The sequence below is a fragment of the Spermophilus citellus genome (assembly GCF_964194105.1).
Source record: "Spermophilus citellus genome assembly, chromosome: 13".
Classification (NCBI taxonomy): Eukaryota; Metazoa; Chordata; class Mammalia; order Rodentia; family Sciuridae; genus Spermophilus; species Spermophilus citellus.
Window position 1 is genome coordinate 42286682 of NC_138193.1, and position 21298 is coordinate 42307979.

Below are 21298 nucleotides of genomic sequence, written 5' to 3' on the forward strand. Positions count from 1 at the left end.
CTATTATCCTACTTGATTTTGTCTACAGTATTTATGATCCTTTAGCTTTCTACATAATTTGTTCATGTATTATATTTATTATTTTCTTCCTCTGTTGAGATGCAAGCTCCCTGAGGGCAAAAATTCTGATCTGAATGGTTCACTAATACATCAACGAGTTCCTGTTCCAGAGAGGGTGCTCAGTAAATTCAAAATAATTTATTGGATGTTTGTAAGGATCTTTGATCTTTCTACAAATTATTTCTCACTCTTATTAAAATATTTTAGATTTACAACAAATCTCCCATTTTACATTTTGATTAGAACACTTTCTTTTCTTTTCCTTTAACCCAGAAGAAAAACTGTCTTCAGTGTCATCTGACTTAATCAAAACTATAGCCCTGAGTTAGGAGAAATAATAGAACAGAGAATGGGAAAGGCAAATCAAGTAATTTGGTGGCAAAACTAAACTATCATCACCATCAAGGAAGACTGTTTTAACAATTGCTATCAGCTCACTTAAATAACAGAGAAAAAACACTATCATCTTTCAAGTATTCTAACCAACTATCATCTATGAGGCTGAACATTAAAGCAAATCAGAGTCACAATTATGTGACTGTTCAAATTATACCAACAAAAAATGTGTGTTGAGCAACAATGGAAGCAAAGCATGTATGTACTATTAATCTCTATGAATACCCTAAGTTACCAAGCTCATTTTATTAAAAAAATTCCTTATTTCTTCTCTATAAAGGGAAGCTGGAATGACATATAAATGAATCAAGTATCGTTACTGTTTATAAATTGTCATCTACTATTCTCATTAGTCACAAAATACCAAAAATATTCGTAAAACTCATTAAAATAGATGTTATAACATTATATAAATAAATAAATAAGAAGTACAACAGTGTAGTGTTCCATAAAATAGTTAATTTTTATAAATAGATAAAGGGAAGATAAATGGGAAAAACAGAATTGTAATTAAGATTTATTTATCATTGATAATTAAAATTGTTTTATCACATTTATCATTAATATCTAATCAATTATGAATAATATTTATATTCTTATCTGTAATGTTTAATACTGAATAAATTACTTCATAAAAAAGAACTCACTTTAGATTATATGTATTGTATTCAATGGAAGACTTTGGCACTGCAGGAATCATATAAAGAAATCCAAGATTTTCATTTTCACGTATTATTTTGATGATTTGCAAAGGATCACGAATGTTGGCTTTAATGACTTCTTCCGGGTCTTGGAAAATATACGTGGGGTAAGTTGATGACCTACTCCCAAAAAGACCTCTTCTTCCAATACCTGTACGAGGCTGTTTTTGAGAAGAAGGAGCGAATGCCTCTTCAGAGGATCGACGGATCTAAACAAAGCCAATTAAAAAACATGAGTTTTTGTCGGGTAAAAAGGAAAAATATGAAATATTACCCTTAAAGTCAAGCATTTTGAAACTTAAAAATTTTAAACTATTGTCCTTCTCAGTACTCCCTATCCATATGCCAACTCCATTCCCACAAAACAGCCCCCCACCAGTGTCAGCTCCCATTCGCTTCTCCTCTCTATTAACTCCATGTTTATTACATCCAAATACTATAAACTCTCTGGTGTTCAGGAGAGCTCACCACTCTCCTTGCTTGGTTGCTCTGCTTCAATCCTGGCTGTGGCATCTCCACTTAACTTCCTCAGCTGTTCTGACAACCTTGATGTTTTTCAGGGAGTGAAATCTTGGACATCTGTTATCATAACTCATGATAAACTACTCATGATAAATGTGAGGGGTGGATACAATCAGTATTAGAAATCATGCTGTAGTGATTTTATTTTAGTAACAAATAATTGCCTGCTCTGAATGCCAGTGCTTCTCAAACATAAACGCGCACATAATTTGTTAAACTACAGATTCTGATTCAGTACCACTGGGGTGGAACCTGAGATGCTATACCTCTAACCTGATCATAAGCAATGTGAGTCTTGTGGGCCCACTGTCCACACTTGGAACAGCAAGGCTAAGTATCATCCTTGTCACAATCACATATTTGAGCTTTGCTCTTCTCTTTGGGTTTCATTATCTGTGTCTTCAGTACCACTCACACCCTTTTGTTCCTTAAAAAACAAAAACAAAAACCCTTTGGGGTGGCATTGGCCACATTCTTTCCTTTCATAAAGTTTCCTTGTCTGAGGAAATTTGACCCTACCTCCAAAAGTTATCACCTTATATCTCTGAGAGTACAAGGGTAACTAGTTTAAAGATAATAGAATAACCATAGTGGATCTGCTTTGTTAAATGCTTTCTGCATAACTGATAGAGGATGTCATTTCTGTAAAAGTTTATTACCATAAACTCTGTGGAACAATTTTCCCAGAAAGTTTATATTCAGAGGGATTGTTATTCTCCATTTTTGGTTAAATATACCCGATTGAATAGTAGTTTGAGAGGAGAAACCCAACAAACAGAGCTAAAAGAAACACATTTTTGAACTCAAAAGATAAAATATGCTTCTTTTACTTATTGGCCAGAGATGGCAGCAATGACACTGTTCTTTGATGTGAAAGAATAGGTCAAAACTGATACCCAGATCAGGGAAAATGTGTATCATCTCAATGTTTCAACAAGGGCTACAGTCAACTTTAATATTTTTGTAAGATTAAAGTATCAACATTTTAACAGAAATACATTTATTTTCTTTATTATGTCTTTTTTTAAAAAAAGTTTTACTGCATTCTTTAGAAACAGGACTACACATTTTCATCTGAGGACTTATTTCTAATTATATAATGGTGGGAAAATGTCGATTTAGCAGTTACATATGTTACGATGAGGAACAAAGGAAGCATTTATTCAGAAAATATAGAACACCTATAGGATGTGCCTAATATCTTCCTTAATTACCAGAAGCCTTCTCTCCTCTCTTTTCTTCTTTTTTTCTTTCTCCTCTTCTTCTCTCCCCCCTTTTCTTTTCATTTCTTCTCTTTTCCCTCCTCTCCCTCCCTTCCTTCCTACCTCTTCTAGGAAATCTTCATTGTGCATTTCCATTCTAAATTTATCGTAAGAAGTCAATACCTGAAAAATTGCCTTTTCCTTAGAATAAATACCTTCTCCTTTTGCACGGAATCTATTTTTCACATTTTCCTGTAAGCCCTAACTCTTTATTGAATTCTTACCTGGAATGATACAACCAGGAAGCATAGTCTAACAGGACCCAACAGTCCTTTCAAACTTCCTTTGCAACCCCGATATCCATACAATTATTCTTTTCTTCCTTTTCAAACTTAAGCCCTTGGAGCCCATTTTATATCAAGTTAATTAGTCTATGAGCATTCAATCTTTTCTGGCTGTATTTAAGACAGATCTCTCTTCACCTCACAAAAACCCTATTAACTGAAGCTATAGAATTCTATATAATTCTTCTTCTGTTTTCTTTCTCTTGGACTGACCTCACTCAAACCCATGGTGAGCTCCTGTCTACCTGGATTCTCCCCAAACCCCTATCTCTCCTAATTTCTCAATCTCAGTAACTTTCCACTCATTCCTCTGAGCTTAGCACAACTCTCAAGGGTGGCTTTTCCTCCACTGACTGTCCCCTGGTCACCAGGGGTTTTTGGTGGAAGTATTCCTTTCATTCAGTTTATCATTTTGTATCTTAAATGAGCAACAATTATTACTACACCCTACTGTTCTTGAGTGTTCACTTGTCCACCTATCCACTTCCAAACTCTGAAGTTCTCAAGAACAGAATTTCAACTTGGTATTTCTAGCACTATAGCCCAATGCCTGAATCAAGTATCAAAATGTCCTCCAACCAAAAGTTCAGAGAAATCTTGGCTCTATTGGTATCTTTACTGTAGGTATGGTCTTTGCATTTTCTCCCATTTCTCTTTCTTTTTATCTATAGATAATCAATTAAAGCTGAGCTCTAATACATTTCTCCTCTAAGCTACATTTGGCCTTGCAAGGCAACTTACCCACTCTGCAATTCTCACCAGCTACAAACATTGTCTTTTGAACTGACTCAGTGTCTATTTTAGTGCCAGGCACCCAAGTCCTCAAGGATTCCCGTTTTTGGTAAAAAAAATGATGAAAAAATTAAAGTAATTATATAACATTCAATACACTGTTTTTTAGCATGAAAGAGATAAAAGACACTATGCATATGCTGAAAATTTCTTTCATGTTTCTCCTCTACTGTCCAAGTTTTCCTCAAGTAGGAAGAACTGAGAAATGTTTCCCAATCACATATGCAACCTTCTAAAAATGATTTACCTCCTGTTTTATGAGTTAAAAGCATTTTAGTGACACTGTACAATATTAAAATTTAAAGTATCAGTATTATACCTGCTTTTTTTTCACATCATCTTGAGGCTCAGCAAATGAAGTCGGTGATTTGATAGATTTTCTTTCTGCTGAGCTTGGTGATCGTTTAAGGATTCCACGAGTTCTTAATTTCGATCGGTTCTGTTCATATATGTATTCTGGCTGCTGATGATCTTGATAGACTTTTAGCACTGGCTTTGGGGAATACAGAGTCATGTTAATATTTTAACATTAGTGTGAACTTGCTGTGTTCTTCATTACCTTTACACTCTTTCCCTGTAGGAAACTAATCTCCTTCCTAATTTCCTAAAAGCCTCAGCCTAAATAGCAACTACTACCATTGTCTATTCCTCACTTATTGCTTAAATAAGAGTTTTCTACTTGGTTTCCATTAGTTTTTTTTCTTTTTTAAAGAGAGAGTGAGAGAGAGAGAAGAGAGAGAGAATTTCAATATTTATTTATTTATTTATTTATTTTTTAAAGAGAGAGTGAGAGAGGGGAGAGAGAGAGAGAGAGAGAGAGAGAGAGAGAGAGAGAGAGAGAGAATTTTTAATATTTATTTTTTAGTTCTCGGCGGACACAACATCTTTGTTGGTATGTGGTGCTGAGGATCGAACCCGGGCCGCACGCCAGGCGAGCGTGCTACCGCTTAAGCCACATCCCCAGCCCCAATATTTATTTTTTTTTAGTTCTCGGCGGACACAACATCTTTGTTGGTATGTGGTGCTGAGGATCGAACCGGGCCGCACGCATGCCAGGCGAGCGTGCTACCGCTTGAGCCACATCCCCAGCCCAGTTTCCATTAGTTTTGTACTTTAATTTACTAATGAATACCTCTGGGAGTAAGATTATCACAGAAAAGCTCACCAGCATGAAATCATGTCTCCTAAGTGTCCAGCACAAACTTTTCACTATCACTCTACTGTGAGAAGGAATTTTCAATATAACAATTTGTGAACTTGAGGAAGCAGAGGGAAGTCATTAGGGCAAGCAATGGTTATGAGAATGGGGAGCCCTAATTTTTCCAACAAATACTCAGTGGAAAATATGGCAGGAAAAATAGAATAAAAGGGAAATTATGTATGCATTCTTCAAACTCAAATTCTCAGGTTACTGCGACTGAAGATTAGAGTACAAATACAGAAAGGAGAAGGTAAGGAAAAACTTGTAGGCTTTAGATTGGAATTAAAAATGTAAGTGTGAATTCAAGATTTAAAAAATTACAAACATACACATATACACACCTTCCAGTCCTGTATATTTAAAGTTCTAAATGCAATTATGTCCAAAGTAATATGCACACATTGTGACTACATCTCGGTTTATAAAATTCCATTTCTTGCTAAAATGAGTGCCTAACTCCTTGTTGAAGGCATGAAAAATACAAGGTAAACCTTGAACTCTTGTCATGCTGGAAAGCAAGGAAGTACTCAAAAATTGTTGTCGACATGTCAAAAGATATTGAAATTTAAGTTTATGCCCCCAGATACTTTAAATATAAAAATGAAAAATTATACAGATTAAGTACAATACTAAATTTTTTTAGAAGTTATAAATCCATACTGATATTTTAAAGTATTTAAGATAGGAAATACAGCTGTTCTCTATAGAAAAATGCTAATTAATAAGTATATGGAATAATCTGAGTATCAAAAGTACATAGTCAATTTAAATATATTAAATAAATAAAAGCCATGAATCCATGGATTTTTTAATGTCAGAGGAGAGAGAAGGTAATGTTATTATTATTAGAAGATCATAACTCATAATCATAAATGTTATGATAGAATTAGAAAACCCATATTTTGCCTTCTCCAGTGTAATATTTGATTCAGGTAAGAATCATCAGTGGAGACTAAAGTTATTTTGTAAAATGTTTTTGGGAAATGTGATATTTGCACAATGTGAAAATATCAGCTGCAGATTACCTATTAACTTACCAGTCACAATCTTTTATTTATTTATTTTTTACTTTTAAAAATATTTTTTAGTTGTAGATGGACAATACCTTTATTTTATTTATTTATTTTTATGTGGTGCTGAGGATCAAGCCCAGTGCCTCGTACATGTGAGGCAAGCCCTGTGCCACTGAGCCACAATCCCAGCCCAACAGTCACAATTTTAAACAAGTGTTTAAACATCATGAGTAGAGATGTTATATACTTCCTGATCTGGTAAAATATAAAATTCACAATATTACCTATGAAGCATTACTACCAAAAATGTTTAAGCTGACTCTTATCAGACTCAGAGAGACAGAAAAAAATGTAAAGTCAAATGACACAATAAAGAAAACATCAGACATATCCAGAACGTGCAATGGTGTTACACGATAGGCGGGGACTCTTCAGTCAATATTACCAAAAAAATTAGTTATAGGACTCTTCTAGATAAAGAGAAAAAAGAAACATAACTACAAAATGCCATACTTTAATCTTAATTAGATCCTTGCTAGGGGTGACAAGTTTTTAAATATATTTCAGGAACAAATGGAGAAATTTCAGTGTGGACTAGATTTTGGATGATACTATGGAATTAGTAATTTTATTAGGGCTGGGGATGTGGCTCAAGCGGTAGTGCGCTCGCCTGGCATGCGTGCGGCCCGGGATCGATCCTCAGCACCACATACAAACAAAGATGTTGTGTCCGCCAAAAACTGAAAAATAAACATTGAAATTCTCTCTCTCTCTCTCTGTCTCCTCTCTCTCTCTCTCTTTCTCCTCTCTCTCTCTCTCTCAAAGATATTTCCCAATCCTAGTCTATTAAAAAAAAGTAATTTTCTTAGGTGTGAATATAGAATTATGGTATGCAGGAAACTGTTCTTAGGATTACATGCCTAAGTATTGAGAATTAAGTGTTGCTTTGTTTACAATTTACTTCAAATAATGAAGTAACAGCATATATAACAAAATATGTCATAAGCATATGACAAAATACTGACAATTCTTGGAATATAAGTGGAAAGTATATGAGTACTCATAGTGTTCTTCTGTAAACTTTCCTGTATATTTGAAAGTTTTCATAAGAAAAAATTGGAAGAAGTTGAATATTAAAAATAAAGTGTCAAAACCACAAACAGTGGGATAGATTCATATAAATCCTAGTAGTGGTTATCTCTTTCTGAGACAGCATTAAGATTGGAATGAGGCATAAAAGGCAGTTGAGCTATATATCAGGGTATTCCTTTAAAAATAGATATTAAAGCAAACTAGGCAAAATCCAACATTGTTTTGTTTACATATTTTTCTTAACTATGTATTTGAAATTTTCAATAAAATAGGAATAAATTTCTTAATATAATTATAGAGTACTTAGAAAAATCAATAGCACATGCCTATTAGTCTTTAAGGCCATTATTAAGTCAAGAACAAGATCATTTTCACTCTCACCTATATAATTAAATTCTTAATTTAGAGAATCAAAGCCTTTGGGACAGGAGTCCCTTGTGTTTCTCCTTTGCTAGCAAAACAGTAAACCTTCTTTTTCCTTTTTCTAAAAAAAAAAAAAAATTATTTGGAGCATTTAGAATAAAGTTTTTATCTGAAGGGTCAGATAGTAAATATTTTAAGGTTGGATGTCATACAGTCTCAGTTACAACTACTGAACTCTACCATAGTTCTATAAAAGTAGTCTTAGATGGTATGCAAATAAATGGATGTGGCAGTGATCCAATAAAGCATTATTTATTTTAAAAAAGTTTACAGAATTGGATTTGACCTGCGGGCCATAGTTTGCTGAATTCTAATCTAGAAAATAAAGTAATTGGTGTAAACACAAAAAAAGGCAAATTTATCTAATTGTCAATGATGTTTCTTATATATCTTGAAAAACGAAAGCTTAATACTAAATATAAGAATTTAAAATGATATTAGTGAAATTCTGGTTAAAAACAAACATACAAAATCCATTTGCTTTTCTGTGTACTGAAAATAAACAGAAGGACATCTTTTCAAAATAAAGTATAAAGTGAAGTAAACTAGTTAAGAATTTATTTGAGAAGTACACAGCTTTAGTAAAGGAAACTACTTAGTCTCACTGAGGATGAAAAACAAAACTTGCAAAAAAATAAGAAAATGCTAGATGTGAATTGTGGGAAAATCACATGATAATCTCCATACATACAATAAAGGCATTTGATTAAGTTCAATATCTACTTCTAATAAAATAATTAATAAAAAATAAGATGCAAATTGCAACAAGAACAGTGATGTCATTTAACATCTTTCAGTCTTGCAAAAATAAAAGAACTGATAACATCTGCTTTGATAAAGATGTGGGTAAACAGGCACTCTCCTCCCTGTTAGTGGAAAAATTGTTTAAACCTTTCTGTAGGGCAAATGGGCAATATTCTGTGACCTACAAAACAGTACTTCTAGGAATCTTTTTATGTACAAAGACAAGGTCATTCAAGCAACATTATCTGAAATAGCAAAAAATCAAAACATAAAACAACAACAACAAAAAGAATGAATTCCCCTTGACCAGTTAATGTGTACCATATTATGGCATCCTTGCAACAAAATCCAATTCTCCTGTTAAAGATATCTCCATGTGCATGAATTGGAACACTTTTTATATATTTAAGTAAAATAAACACTTGAAGATCAGTATATATTACATAATCTTAAACTATACATATTTATAGACATTGATATTTGCAAATATAGTTTTAAAAACATACAAAACATTTTGAAGAGCACATAACAACTAGTTATAATAAATATTTGAGGGTAAGGGATAAGAGCTTTTATTTTTTACTTTATATACTTTCACAGTTCCTTTTACATGCATTGACAATTACTCAAGGACATAACTTATTTCTTAAAATATAGTATTTTCAAAAATGCTGAAAAATTTTCAGGACACTAGAAATGTACTTTGAAAATAATAAAAACTACACAACTATATGTAATAATTATACTGGAGTCCCCAGTATTAAATAAATACACTGATATTTAAAAAGAGTCTTATAATCTACATAGTTAGGAATCTATATTCTACATAATTCTAGATAGGATTTATCTGCTAGAAAACTTGGTTCACTTCTGTATCCACCAATTTAAATAGTGCCTAGAACTTAATATTCATTGAATAAATGTTTACAGTGTGTATAACTTCATAAACAAGTTCTTAACTTTTAAGGTTTTCATGCCTTCTTGGTCAAAAGGCTGGAAATGACATCCATTCCCCTAAAGCAATTTTGCAACTTTCTCTGTAGCCTGAAAGTGGGTAAAATAATAAGTTTTTAACTTACCAGAGGTTCCAGTTTTATAGGTTGCTGTCGTTTTCTTGTCCTCTCCTGTGCTTTTGTGGTGTGCTTAAATGTCAGTGTTTGTGTATCAGTTTCAATTCCTGCAGATTTTACAGAACTCATTCTTCCCCTTGCTTTTATACTATTCAGTCTTGAAAGCACAATATTTTCTACAGTATCTTCAGTATCTTCCAGGTCGATTTCATCATTTGTGGGCTGAAAAGACATCCTTACTTCTAGAAAGAATAGGTAAGAAAAAGAAAAATGAAAAGTCAAGCAGAAGGATTGGGGGAGGAGATATATGGGGGAGGAGATATATGGTGGAGGAGGACCTAAGGATAGGGAAGAGATTAATTTGCTGAAATCCCCTAAAGAATACCAACCAAAGTTATACCAGTCTTTACAAACTGAGGACTTAAACCAGAGGAATAAAAATTAGGAACTATATCTGGGATACAAGAACCTCTGGGGTGGAACCCAGGGATTTGCATTTCTAACAAGTGCTTGGGTTTTGCTGCTGATGGGGCTGATCTGGGAACCACACTGGTGGAGATTTGAAAGGATGAAGAGAAATGCATTGAGATCAGTGTTTTGAGATCAATGGGTTTTTTTTTAGATTTGAGTATGCAAAACATCTCCTGGGAACCTTTTTTTTTTCTTTCTTTAAGCAGGTAATCCTAATACCTACAATCTGAGAAATAAAAATCTACATACTCAAGAAAAAAAAACAAGAAACAAAGAATTGACGACTAAATTCTAACAGTGTTTCTGGAGCTTTTCTGTGCAGGATAATCACATGAAGAGCTTGTTAAAATTCAGATTCTGATTCATATAGTTTGAGTAGTAAGGTCCTAAAACACTAGAACTGTGAGCCTTTTGTAGAAATCTTGCACTCCTTATCATTGCCCACACTCTCATCCCATTTGATGGGTGGAGGTATACTTCAAAATAGTAGTATAACACAAAAATTCTTAAACCAGGTGTTGTCATACCTAGGTCTTAATCCAGTTCAGTGCTGGCCAATAGAAATTTGAGAGCTTTCTATGCAATTTAAATTTTTCAAGTAACTAGGAAAAAAGAAAACAGGTGAAATTAATTTTAACCATATTTTATCTAACATATCCAAAGCCTCATTTTGGGCACAATTCAATGCAGGACTAGCCACACGTATCTAGCGGCTACCATATTGAATAGCGAAAGATCAATATTTGACCACTCCCTATATTGCTATTTTTCACTTTCCACCCCTGGAATATGATAGGTAAATAGGTAATTAGTGAAATGCCTTTACGATGACTTTCTATGTCTCTCTTAACCTTTCCTTCTGCGCTCCGAAAGCTATGCTGTGTTTCTGGCCCAGAAGTCGGAGGCCGGCTCCAAGGCTCTGTCCCATAAGACTCACCAGGTTCGACTAGAGCAGCCACTGAGGAGGGGTCTCCAAAGACCGAGCAACGCCTGGACTAGGAGTTGGTCTAGGAGTTGGAAGCTCTGGTCTGTACTGTTTCCCGTTGCCTAGCAGCCACCAGCTCCCGCCCCCTACCGACACCCACTGCGCCACGGCGCCACTGCGTAACTCATTGCCACCGTAACGCCTTAGCACGCCACTGCTCTCTCTGGTCCTGAAGCGCTGCCAGTAGCTGAGCCAATCAGTGCCTCCGGAATAGTTCCTAGGTCTCTGGTTGGTAGGTAGCCTGCGGTAGTCGCCCAGTTTCTTCTCTGAGCAGGTAACTGAGTCTAGGTGCTGCAGGACAGGGCAAGAGCAGTAATTAATTCTGTTCGTTTCCTTATGGACCGTCCACGCTTATTGTCTCAACCTCTTACAGGAATCTCTTTTCTGTTTTCCCTCAAGAGGCTAAATACTGGGGCTGGGGATGTGGCTCAAGCGGTAGCGCGCTCGCCTGGCATGCGTGCGGCCCGGGTTCGATCCTCAGCACCACATACCAACAAAGATGTTGTGTCCGCCGAGAACTAAAAAATAAATATTAAAAATTCTCTCTCTCTCTCACTCTCTCTTTTAAAAAAAAGAGGCTAAATACTGACTTGACGTTCGCTTTAATATCAAATTCGCTAGTTGGAAGAATTGAAAAAAAAATCTCAGGAGAGGGATGTGTTGTGTAGAAAGCTGAAATCCCACTCTCCAAGGGCCACCATCCTAGTCCCTGCCCCACGCACCGAGATGCTCCCCAAGGCCTTAGGAATGTCACAAGCCGTACGGTACGGTTCATTGACATAAAATAGCCCGAAAAGCAAATTTGTAGAGAAATTTTAGAAAGCAGATTAGTGGTTGCCAGGGCAGAAATTTAATGGGTGTGATGTTTCCATTTGGCTGATGAAAATAATCTGGAATTAGGTAATGGTGATAATTGCACAATAGTGTGAATGTACTAAATATCGCTAGCGATTAATGTTGTGTTTAATACACAAATTTGTTGAATAGATTGCAGACTGGACAAAACTCAAGAGAAAATAAGTTATCTGGAAGATTAGAAAGAAGTTATAAATATAAGGCATAAAAATCTAATGATGGAAAATACAGAAGGTAAGATTCATAAGAGGACTCTGAGGCAAGGCCTAAATTTCACTAAAATCTGGTCTAAGAAGGAAAGGAAAGAGAAAATGGGGTATTTTCAGAGATACTGGCAGATAAGGACATTTTCTGAGAATTTTCCCGAGCTGAAGTTAGATTAGACTTGGCCTTGAGGTGGACAAAACCTATTTGAGATGATGATATTCTATCAGAATTAGGTTATGCTTCAGCTCAAGGTATCCAAATGATTAAGATGTAGAATTGTAGCAGAATGGATCTCATAATTACTGAGCAGCTGAATCTTTTCAAGGAGTTTCAAGAACTATAGAAAAGGCACCTATGATTTTTGACATTTCAGTAGATTTTTTTAAAACTCATGTCAACTTGTTCCTATTTCTCTGTTGTGATGTGCAATAACACCTTTTGAATAAAACTGTGTGCCTCTCTTTGGAAACAAAAGGTACAATAAAAGATAGGAGATTGTCTCATTTGAGAAAGATAATGTAGTCAATTAGGAAAACCCTAGGGACAAAGTGAAGGATGATAGCTACCAAAAAAGGGGAAAATGAACTGCATCTCTGAGGCTGTAGTGGTCTTTATTTTTAAACTGGTGATGACCAGTGACACTACTAAAGGAGAAAGGTTGAAAGCTCTATTACTATGGTGTGAGCAGAATATGAGACAGGTGACTCAGCACATAAATAGGAAGAAAGGTCTGATGGGACCTTGGCTTACATAGTAGGTAATGCATTTGCGGTTGCTTTTGCATATTTTTTATTCTAATTCGTTATACATGACAGCAGAATGCATTTCAATTCATATTACACATATAGAGCACAATTTTTCATGTCTCTGGTTGTACACAAAGTATTTTCACACCATTCGTGTCTTCATACATGTACTTAGGGTAATGACATCTAACTCATTCCACCATCTTTCCCCATGCCCCCTCCCTTCCCCTCCATTCCATTTGCCCTATCTAAAGTTCCTCCATTCCTCCCATGCTTCCCCCATCCCCATTATGAGTCAGCATCCTCATAACAAAGCTGACATTCAGCATTTGTTTTTTGGGGATTGGCTTACTTCACTTACCATAATATTCTACAACTCCATCCATTTACCTGCAAATACCATAATTTTATTCTTTTTTAATGCTGAGTAATATCCCATTGTGTATATATACCAGTTTCTTTATCCATTCATCTACTGAAGGGCATCTAGGTTATTTTCACAATTTAGCTATTGTGAATTGTGCTGCTATAAACATTGATGTGGCTATGTCCTTGCAGTATGCTGTTTTTAAGTATGCTTTTTTGGGGTATAAACTGAGGAGTTGGATAGCTGGATCAAATGGTGGTTCCATTCCAAGTTTTCCAAGGAATCTTCATACTGCTTTCCATATTGGCTGCACCAATTTTCAGTCTCACAACAATGTATGAGTGTGCCTTTTTCCCCACTTCCTCACCAAAACTTATTGTTGTTTATATTGCTGATAGCTGCCATTCTGACTGGAGTGAAATGAAATCTTAGAGTAATTTTGATTTGCATTTCTCTAATTGCTAGAAATATTGAACATTTTTCATATATTTGTTGACTGATTGTATATCTTCTTCTGCAAAGTGTTCAGTTCCTTGGCCCATTTATTGATTGGGTTATTTGTGCTCTTGCATATTTTTACTGATTTTTTTATAGTGGGAATTGAACCCAAAGGCACTTTGCCAATAAGCTGCATCCCCAACCCCTTTTATTTTTTATTTTAAGGCAGGGTCTCACTAAATTGCTGAGGATGTCGCTTGCTGAGGTTGGCCTTGAATTTGTGATCCTCTTACCTCAGCCTCCTGTGTCATTAGAATTACAGGTGTGCACATCCATATCTGGCACTATTTTTACTGTTTTTCAACTCTGTTCATCAAGTCTTTAGAAACAAGATACTTTTGGCCTGAATCTCTGGATGTTATCTAGAATCTCATTAAATCACTTAGTAAGTAAAAAAGCCAATTTCTTTGTGCAGGGAAGGACTTGGAAAAGTTGGTCAGTGGGTACTAAGTTGCTGTGAGATAGGAGAAATAAGTTCTTGTATTCTATGTATACAAGGGAGACTATGGATAATGATGATGTATATTTCAAAAGAGCTAAAAGAAAGGATTTTGAGTGTTTTCACCACATAGAAATGAGAAATGTTTGAATAGATATACTTACTCTGATTCAAAAATTATATAATTTATACATATATTAAAATAGCACATGGACATCCTAAATATGTTCAATTTTTATATTATTATTAATTAAAACAACATAAAAATAAACAAAATGCTATAATATCCTACAATACTAGTAAATATAAAATGAATCAATTTGTAATGTAATAAAATTAAAACTATTTAAATACTTCAAAATAATGACTAGAGAATTCTGCATTTTATTGATTCAACATAAAACAAAAGACATTAACATTATTTTTAGAAAATCCATCAATCTTGCCCAACTTAGAACATATTTGTAAAGCCAGGCTAGTAATTCATATATTTGGAATTTAAAAGTATTTGAAGTTAAAAAATATATTTCCAGGGCTGGGGATGTGGCTCGGGAGGTGGTGCACTCGCCTGGCGGCCCGGGTTCGATCCTCAGCACCACATACCAACAAGGATGTTGTGTCCGCCGAGAACTAAAAAATAAATATTTAAAAAAAAAAAAAAAAATATATATATATATATATATATATATATATATATATATATATATTTCCAATTTTAAAAATTTGAGCAGGCCTCTTTTCTTTTTGGGGGGTGCTGGGGTGGGTAGGTATAAGGGATTCAACTCAGGGGCACTAGGACACTAAGCCACATCCTGAACCCTATTTTGCATTTTAATTAGAGACAGGGTCTCACTGAGGTGCTTAGTGCCTCACTTTTGCTGAGGCTGGCTTTGAACTTGCAATCCTCTTGCCTCAGCCTCCGAGCTGCAGGGATTACAGGCAAGAGCCACTATGCTTAGTAAGCAGGCCTCTTTTCTAAAACAAATAAAACTTCCCCCACACCAAAAAGTAAACTTTAACAAATGCTAGCGCTTTATATATAGTAACAAGATTTTTTTGAACATGCTCTGAATATGTAGTAAGTTGGGGGCCAACTACCTCTGCAAAGTCCAGGCTGAAAGTCTAAAGACCAGTGATGCTACCAAAGGAGAAAAGTTGAGAACCCTACTACTGGGTAGTATAGGTGGGTACCTTAGCCCACAGATTCATGAAAGAAGAACGGGGAAAAATCCCACCTGTAGTATCTGGTTTCTCTGAGACCTTTGGGAAGTTCAGGAAAGTTCTGGGCAAGTTGTTTTGTTCAGTGCAGGGCCTGATTGGTGGTCTTGCTGAAGCTTAGGTACAAAATCCTACCCTGTCTAGAAGGACGTCCGTACACAGCAAACAGTCCAAAGTTCACAGTGGAGAACTGGAAGTCTGGAAAGGGACAGGATAAAAGTGAAATGCCAAAGGGTGGAGAAAGGTTGAGTCAGAGGACACGTGGCTTTCCAAGGAATCATTATTGGGTTTGTGACTACAATTCTAATGCTATATACCACCAGTTTGACCAGATGCCTTACCACCCCTAACTAGTCCCTTCCTGAAGTTTATTTTTATTCTAACATTAGGACTTTGGTTATTTAATAATGCATTTGCTACTAACTTACAGTATATCTACTCATAAAAACATGTTATCATATTGAATTCTTGAGCTATAAAAAGCCAAGTTTTCAACTTATTTTTTATTATTCTAAACACTCCCTAACAATAGCCTATGACAGAATCTTGGGGCAGGTCAATGGCTTGAAATTCTGGTTTGCTAATCTCATTTGACAACTAAGGTTCAGAAAAGTAAAATTACTCTCTCAAGGCCACATAACCAGTGAGTTGTCAGTAAAGGAGAATATAGCCCATGACCCAGGCATTTTATTCCTAGGTATTTACTCAAGAGAAATGAAAGCATATATCCATAAAAAGACTTGTAAGGGCAAATATTCATAGCACCTATATTTATAATAGCCAAATCCTGGCATCAACAGGTGAATGGATAGGAAAATTGTGGTGTAAAAATACCATGGGATAATGTATTATTAACTCAGCAATAAAAAAAGAACACACTGCTCATACAAGCAACAGTGTGGTTAAATCTAAAATGAAAATTGTGCTGATCAAAAGAAATTGGACACAAAAGAGTACATTCTGTCTACTTACAGTTATATCAATATCTAGAGAAGGCAAGTCTAATCAATAATAAAAGGAAATAGATTAGTTGTTGCTGGGGCCTGGGAGTCAGGTAAAAGATTGACTGACAAAGCAATAAAATTTTGATGGATGATAGAAATGTTTTATATCTTGGTTATTTTGATGGTTACATGGGTATACAAATATGTGAAAAGTCCATGTACTAAATATCTTAGAATGTATTTTATCATATGTAAATTATAACAGTAAAGTTGATTAAAATTACATTCTCAATATTACACTTCAAAATCACAAACGGGGTGTTCTAAACATACAGATTTCCAGGCTTTATGCCAGATCCAGTAAATTGGAATTTCTGGAATTAGTGTCCAGGCAAGTATATGTTGAGAAATCTTTATAGATGATTCATATAAACATTACTAGTTAAATAACAAGATCTGCAGATAAAAGGTGAAAAAGTTTTAAAATTATATTGAATTAAGTAGTCAGGTCACAAAAGCATTTTGCCTAACATGATTATATTTTTATAAGCAAATATATATATATATATATATATATATATATATATATATATATAAACAATCTCTTAAGCAAATATATATATATATATAAACAATCTCTTAAGCAAATATATATATATATATATATATATATATATATATATATATATATAACAATCTCTGTTTAAGAGATTTATGGATACATCTATGTATATAAAAATAAAAACCACATAATATTTTAACATTTGAGAAAAATGAGTTATTTCACAATAAGCACAAAAAATATAAGAAAGCATGAATTTTGCAGAGGCATCCATTCCATCTGATGGAAAGAAAATGGCAGTGGATTAGGTAAATTGGAATATTTGGGGCCAGATTTGTATTTTCCCTATGAAGGATGTGGTACAATCTGCTGGGGAGAAGGATGGAGATGGGAAGTGGTAGAAGCTACATATAATTTATATGGGGAATTAGTAACCATTCTTTAGTCTTGGCTGTTAATATTCTAATTTCAGGTTCTGTGAACTGCTTAAAATTATATTAATGTTTGTGTGTTTATTCTTTTCCCTGTAACTTTGATCGGACTTTTAGGGAGTCTGTGACCTATTGCTCTGTAGAACTGGGAACTATACCAGCTCAGCAAGTGTGCTGTCCTTGAGTGTTAACATAGGTCACAGAGGAGTTGTTCAACTTTTCAAGGAGTTCATGATGCTGTATTTTGTTACTTCATTACCACCTTGTGGTTAAATGAATGTACTGCTAAAGAAGGTAAAGACTGAACTGAGGCAGTGGTTCCTTAGATTTGGAAGGGACTTGAGGTATTAATGTCCTACAAATTGTGAGAAATAAAAATTACTACAAAATTCTCCTCAAAATGTTGATACAGTATGAATAAATATAAGTGAAAAGCCATGTCCAAGCCCAGATAAAATTATATTCCAGGAATTAAAGGTCCTTTGAAAGGCAATTAAGCTGCATATTAAGATCACTTGGAGAGTTTTGAAAATCTTGATGTCCAGGCCACAGACTATACTAATTAAACTCTATAAGAGTGAGGCATCAGCATTTTTAAGTTTCCTCTCCTCCAGGTTATTCCAATGTGCAGCCAACTCTGGATATCTTTGGCATAAGACCTTCCTAATCAAAGTGTGATCCGTGGATGACCAGCATCAGCATCATCATATTCCTGTCCCGTAACCCTTTCTCCTAGGACCATATCCAGCGGAGATGGCCCTTTTCTCTGTGGCTATCAGGGAAACCTCCAAACCCCACCTGCTGCCTCTGATCTCAGCCTGTCCACTCCTGCCTTTAATTCCAAATTCAAACTAATGAGACCACTCCTGTCTTTCTTCCTGTACGCTTAGTTTCTTATGCTTGACCATACCATGCTGTGTACCTTGGGGAATTCTTTCCTTTTGTCAGTCACTAAAAACTAAGCAAGCATCTTATCCTGGCCAGTTCCAAAACAGTTATTCTCTAAATATTGTTTCAGCATCACACTCTTTTACCCATTTTTGGGCCTGAGGCTGCTGTGTCTACCTGGGCTATCCCCCCCTGGCTTCCTCTTGGACCATTTGATCCACTTGCATAGCTATTCACATGTCTATTCCATATAAAACATTTCAATTCAATGCTAACTCTTTAACTCACCTCTTTACTCCAAGAATTTAAATAATCTGGGCTTAGACAAAGTTTCTTGTCCATAGAGTTCAAATTAGCATTATATTTTAGAGAGGAATTTTACAACATTTGTTGATTTTTTAAAGGTATACACTTCTCTTTTAGGAATCTGCCTTAAAATATTTAATCAAGGGCAACAGATATTTATATAAATATTTCATTTAAGGATTTTTTGGGGGTGGTACTAGGGATTGAGCTCAGGGGCACTCAGCCACTGAACCAATCCCCAGCCCTATTTTGTATTTTATTTAGAGTCAGGGTCTCACTGAGTTGCTTAGCAACTTGATTTTGCTGAGTCTGACTTTGAACTTGGGATCCTCCTGCCTCAGCTTCCTGAGCCCCTGAGATTACAGGCTTACACCACCATACCTGGCTGCTTAAGGATTTTTAAGGCTCTTTTGAGGATTTTTAATTTTTATGTACATTTAAATAAAATACGATGCACATTGAAATGGCACTGTCAATAAAATGATGATGGAGAGCTATTTGTATTGAATGGGGAAATTTACTCAATACATTAAGTGAAATTGTGAATTTCAAATAATGCATTATTACATTTTGTTGAAAAGACATACATATGGTATATAGTCTATACATATACTGTAGAATCTGTATACATATAATGTCCATACATAGTATAGACCAGAGGTTAACAAACTATTCTATGGGTCAAATTCAGACTGCTCCATGTTTTTGTAACTTAAGTTTTATTGGATCAAATCCACACCAATTTGTTTATATATTTTCTAAAACTGTTTTGAATTTCTATAGCTGAGTGAGAAGTGTGACAGAAACCATATCACCTATAAAGTACAAAATAATCTACTCTCTGGTCCTTCAAATGAGTAGTTTGCCAACTCCTGGTGTGTGTGTGTGTGTGTGTGTGTGTGTGTGTGTGTGTGTGTTGTGTATTAAGTAGTTACCTGTTCAAGATAAAAATTACCATTCTAACATCCGTAGATTATGTCTTTTAGGAAATGTCTCATTGCTGTTAAATTTTCTCTGTCGTGATTTTGTAATCTGTATCATTATTTTTTACTTATTTTTTGTTTCATTAATTTTTATCTTAAGATACTGGAACTCAGTTAATGCCAAAATGACTCTAGAGATTGTGCTTTCAAATTGTAAGAAGATAGTGACACACAGTGGGCAAGAGTAGGAAGCACTGAGAATTACATTTCTCCCAAGTCACTTGGCTAAAAGATGCTTGAAAAAGATTACTCTTATAGATGATAGGGCAAATATCGTATTTGGAATATACCAAATTATCAACATTTTATCTTAAAACTCCACTAAAATATGTAACTTAAAATTGTAAACACAGAGAATTTCGAAGTATAGGAGAAGAAATTGTACTCTAAAACTTTGGTATCTGGAAGGCAGAAATATGAGTGGTAAAGGACTTAACAGACACAAACAAAAGGTGGATTCTAAGCAACGGTGGGAAATAAGACTAGCTTTAAAGGCTAATTTGAATTGTCAACTTGATTGGATTATGAGGCTTGCTGGTGTGTGGATGAGGGTGTGTCTATGAATGAATGGCATGTGGGATAGCCAACTAAAATGAAGATGCTCCCTAAATTTGGGCAGCACTGTCCAATAGCATGATGGTTTGGATGGAGTAAAAGTTGGAACAACAAGGAAGCAGCAGTAGATGCAAGCTCAAGTCTTCTTGAATGGGTTCTTGATTGCTGCTGCCGTTGTCTGAGAATATTGGACTCTCGTTCTTCACTCTTCCAAAGTAGACTCTGCTAGTGATTCCCCAGAAGCCTTCAGTCTCAGACTAGCCTAGCACCGTTGAGTCCTCTTGTTCTGGGGCTTCAGCCTCTTGGACTGTGCAACTACTGGTTCTTCTAGCTCTCTAGCCTACAGACTGCCATTGTGGACTATCCATCCAGCTTTTGGTTGCATATGCCAACCTAAAGAGTCCCATTTTATAATTCTACTTTATGTTGATTCTGTTCCCGTAATACACTACCCAATATGATATACACTACAGAGTCTCTGAAGACTCTGGAATTGGCAGTATCAGATGTCTCTGGAGATGGGGCTTCACTAAGGAGGTTGGTTGATGATCTATTCAATAAGTAGACAGGTTTTTAACTCTGTGCCATCTTTCATAACCTCCAGAAAACTAGTTTATTCTCTGGGGTGGGTAATACAGAGCCTCTCTAGAGTTAGGACATATAGGCACATTTGAAAGTGGATACCATGTTGAAACACTGTGGTTACCTGAATGTGTGCATACATGGTGGTACTCTTTCCCTACTTAGCTCCCAGAATGTTGGCATAGGGTGTCCAACCATTTCAGTTTCCTTGGTACTAAAGACATTTCAAGAACTGGGACATTCAGTTTTAAGTCAATGACAGTCCTGAACAAACAAGGTCACTCTAGCCTCAAAATATTGGCAGTTATACCTCCACCTTCCAGACAGATAGCTGGGAATATCTCCTTTGGGATATTTGACCAGCCCAAAGGGAAAGACATGAAAGTTTAGACACTAGACATTCTATAACAAAGTGGCCCACTCAACTCAACCTTGTAGTAAGGCTCATAGTGAACAAGCTTCACCAGGTGCATGGAGGTTCCAATGGTGACATTAGACCCTCTCTCTCAAAACTAAGTAGGCAACTGAGGATTGTTAAACTATTCAAGGAAGGCCTCTAATACAAAAGATAAATCAAAATATTCAAACAGGAAAAACAATTTAAGCAATCAGCACATGATTCAAGCTGCAATGATAAGACTTTCTCTTGAATTTTAAAATGTGGATCTGGGAAAGAGAATCCTCTTTTTATGCAGCCCTTT

The 21298-nt window shown here is 35.4% G+C and overlaps 1 protein-coding gene across 1 annotated transcript in view; it reads right to left on the reverse strand.

The window, feature by feature from the left end:
- DNAH6 (dynein axonemal heavy chain 6) overlaps positions 1-9794 on the reverse strand; it is a gene marked incomplete at both ends in the record, with an annotated part of 280659 nt that extends 270865 nt beyond the window's left edge. Inside the window, 3 exons of the mRNA XM_081264582.1 lie at positions 1104-1366; positions 4337-4510; positions 9570-9794. Of these exons, the coding sequence (XP_081120708.1) occupies positions 1104-1366; positions 4337-4510; positions 9570-9794 (662 nt within the window). The remainder of the gene's footprint in view (positions 1-1103; positions 1367-4336; positions 4511-9569) is intronic.
- Between the last annotated feature and the right edge of the window lie 11504 nt (positions 9795-21298).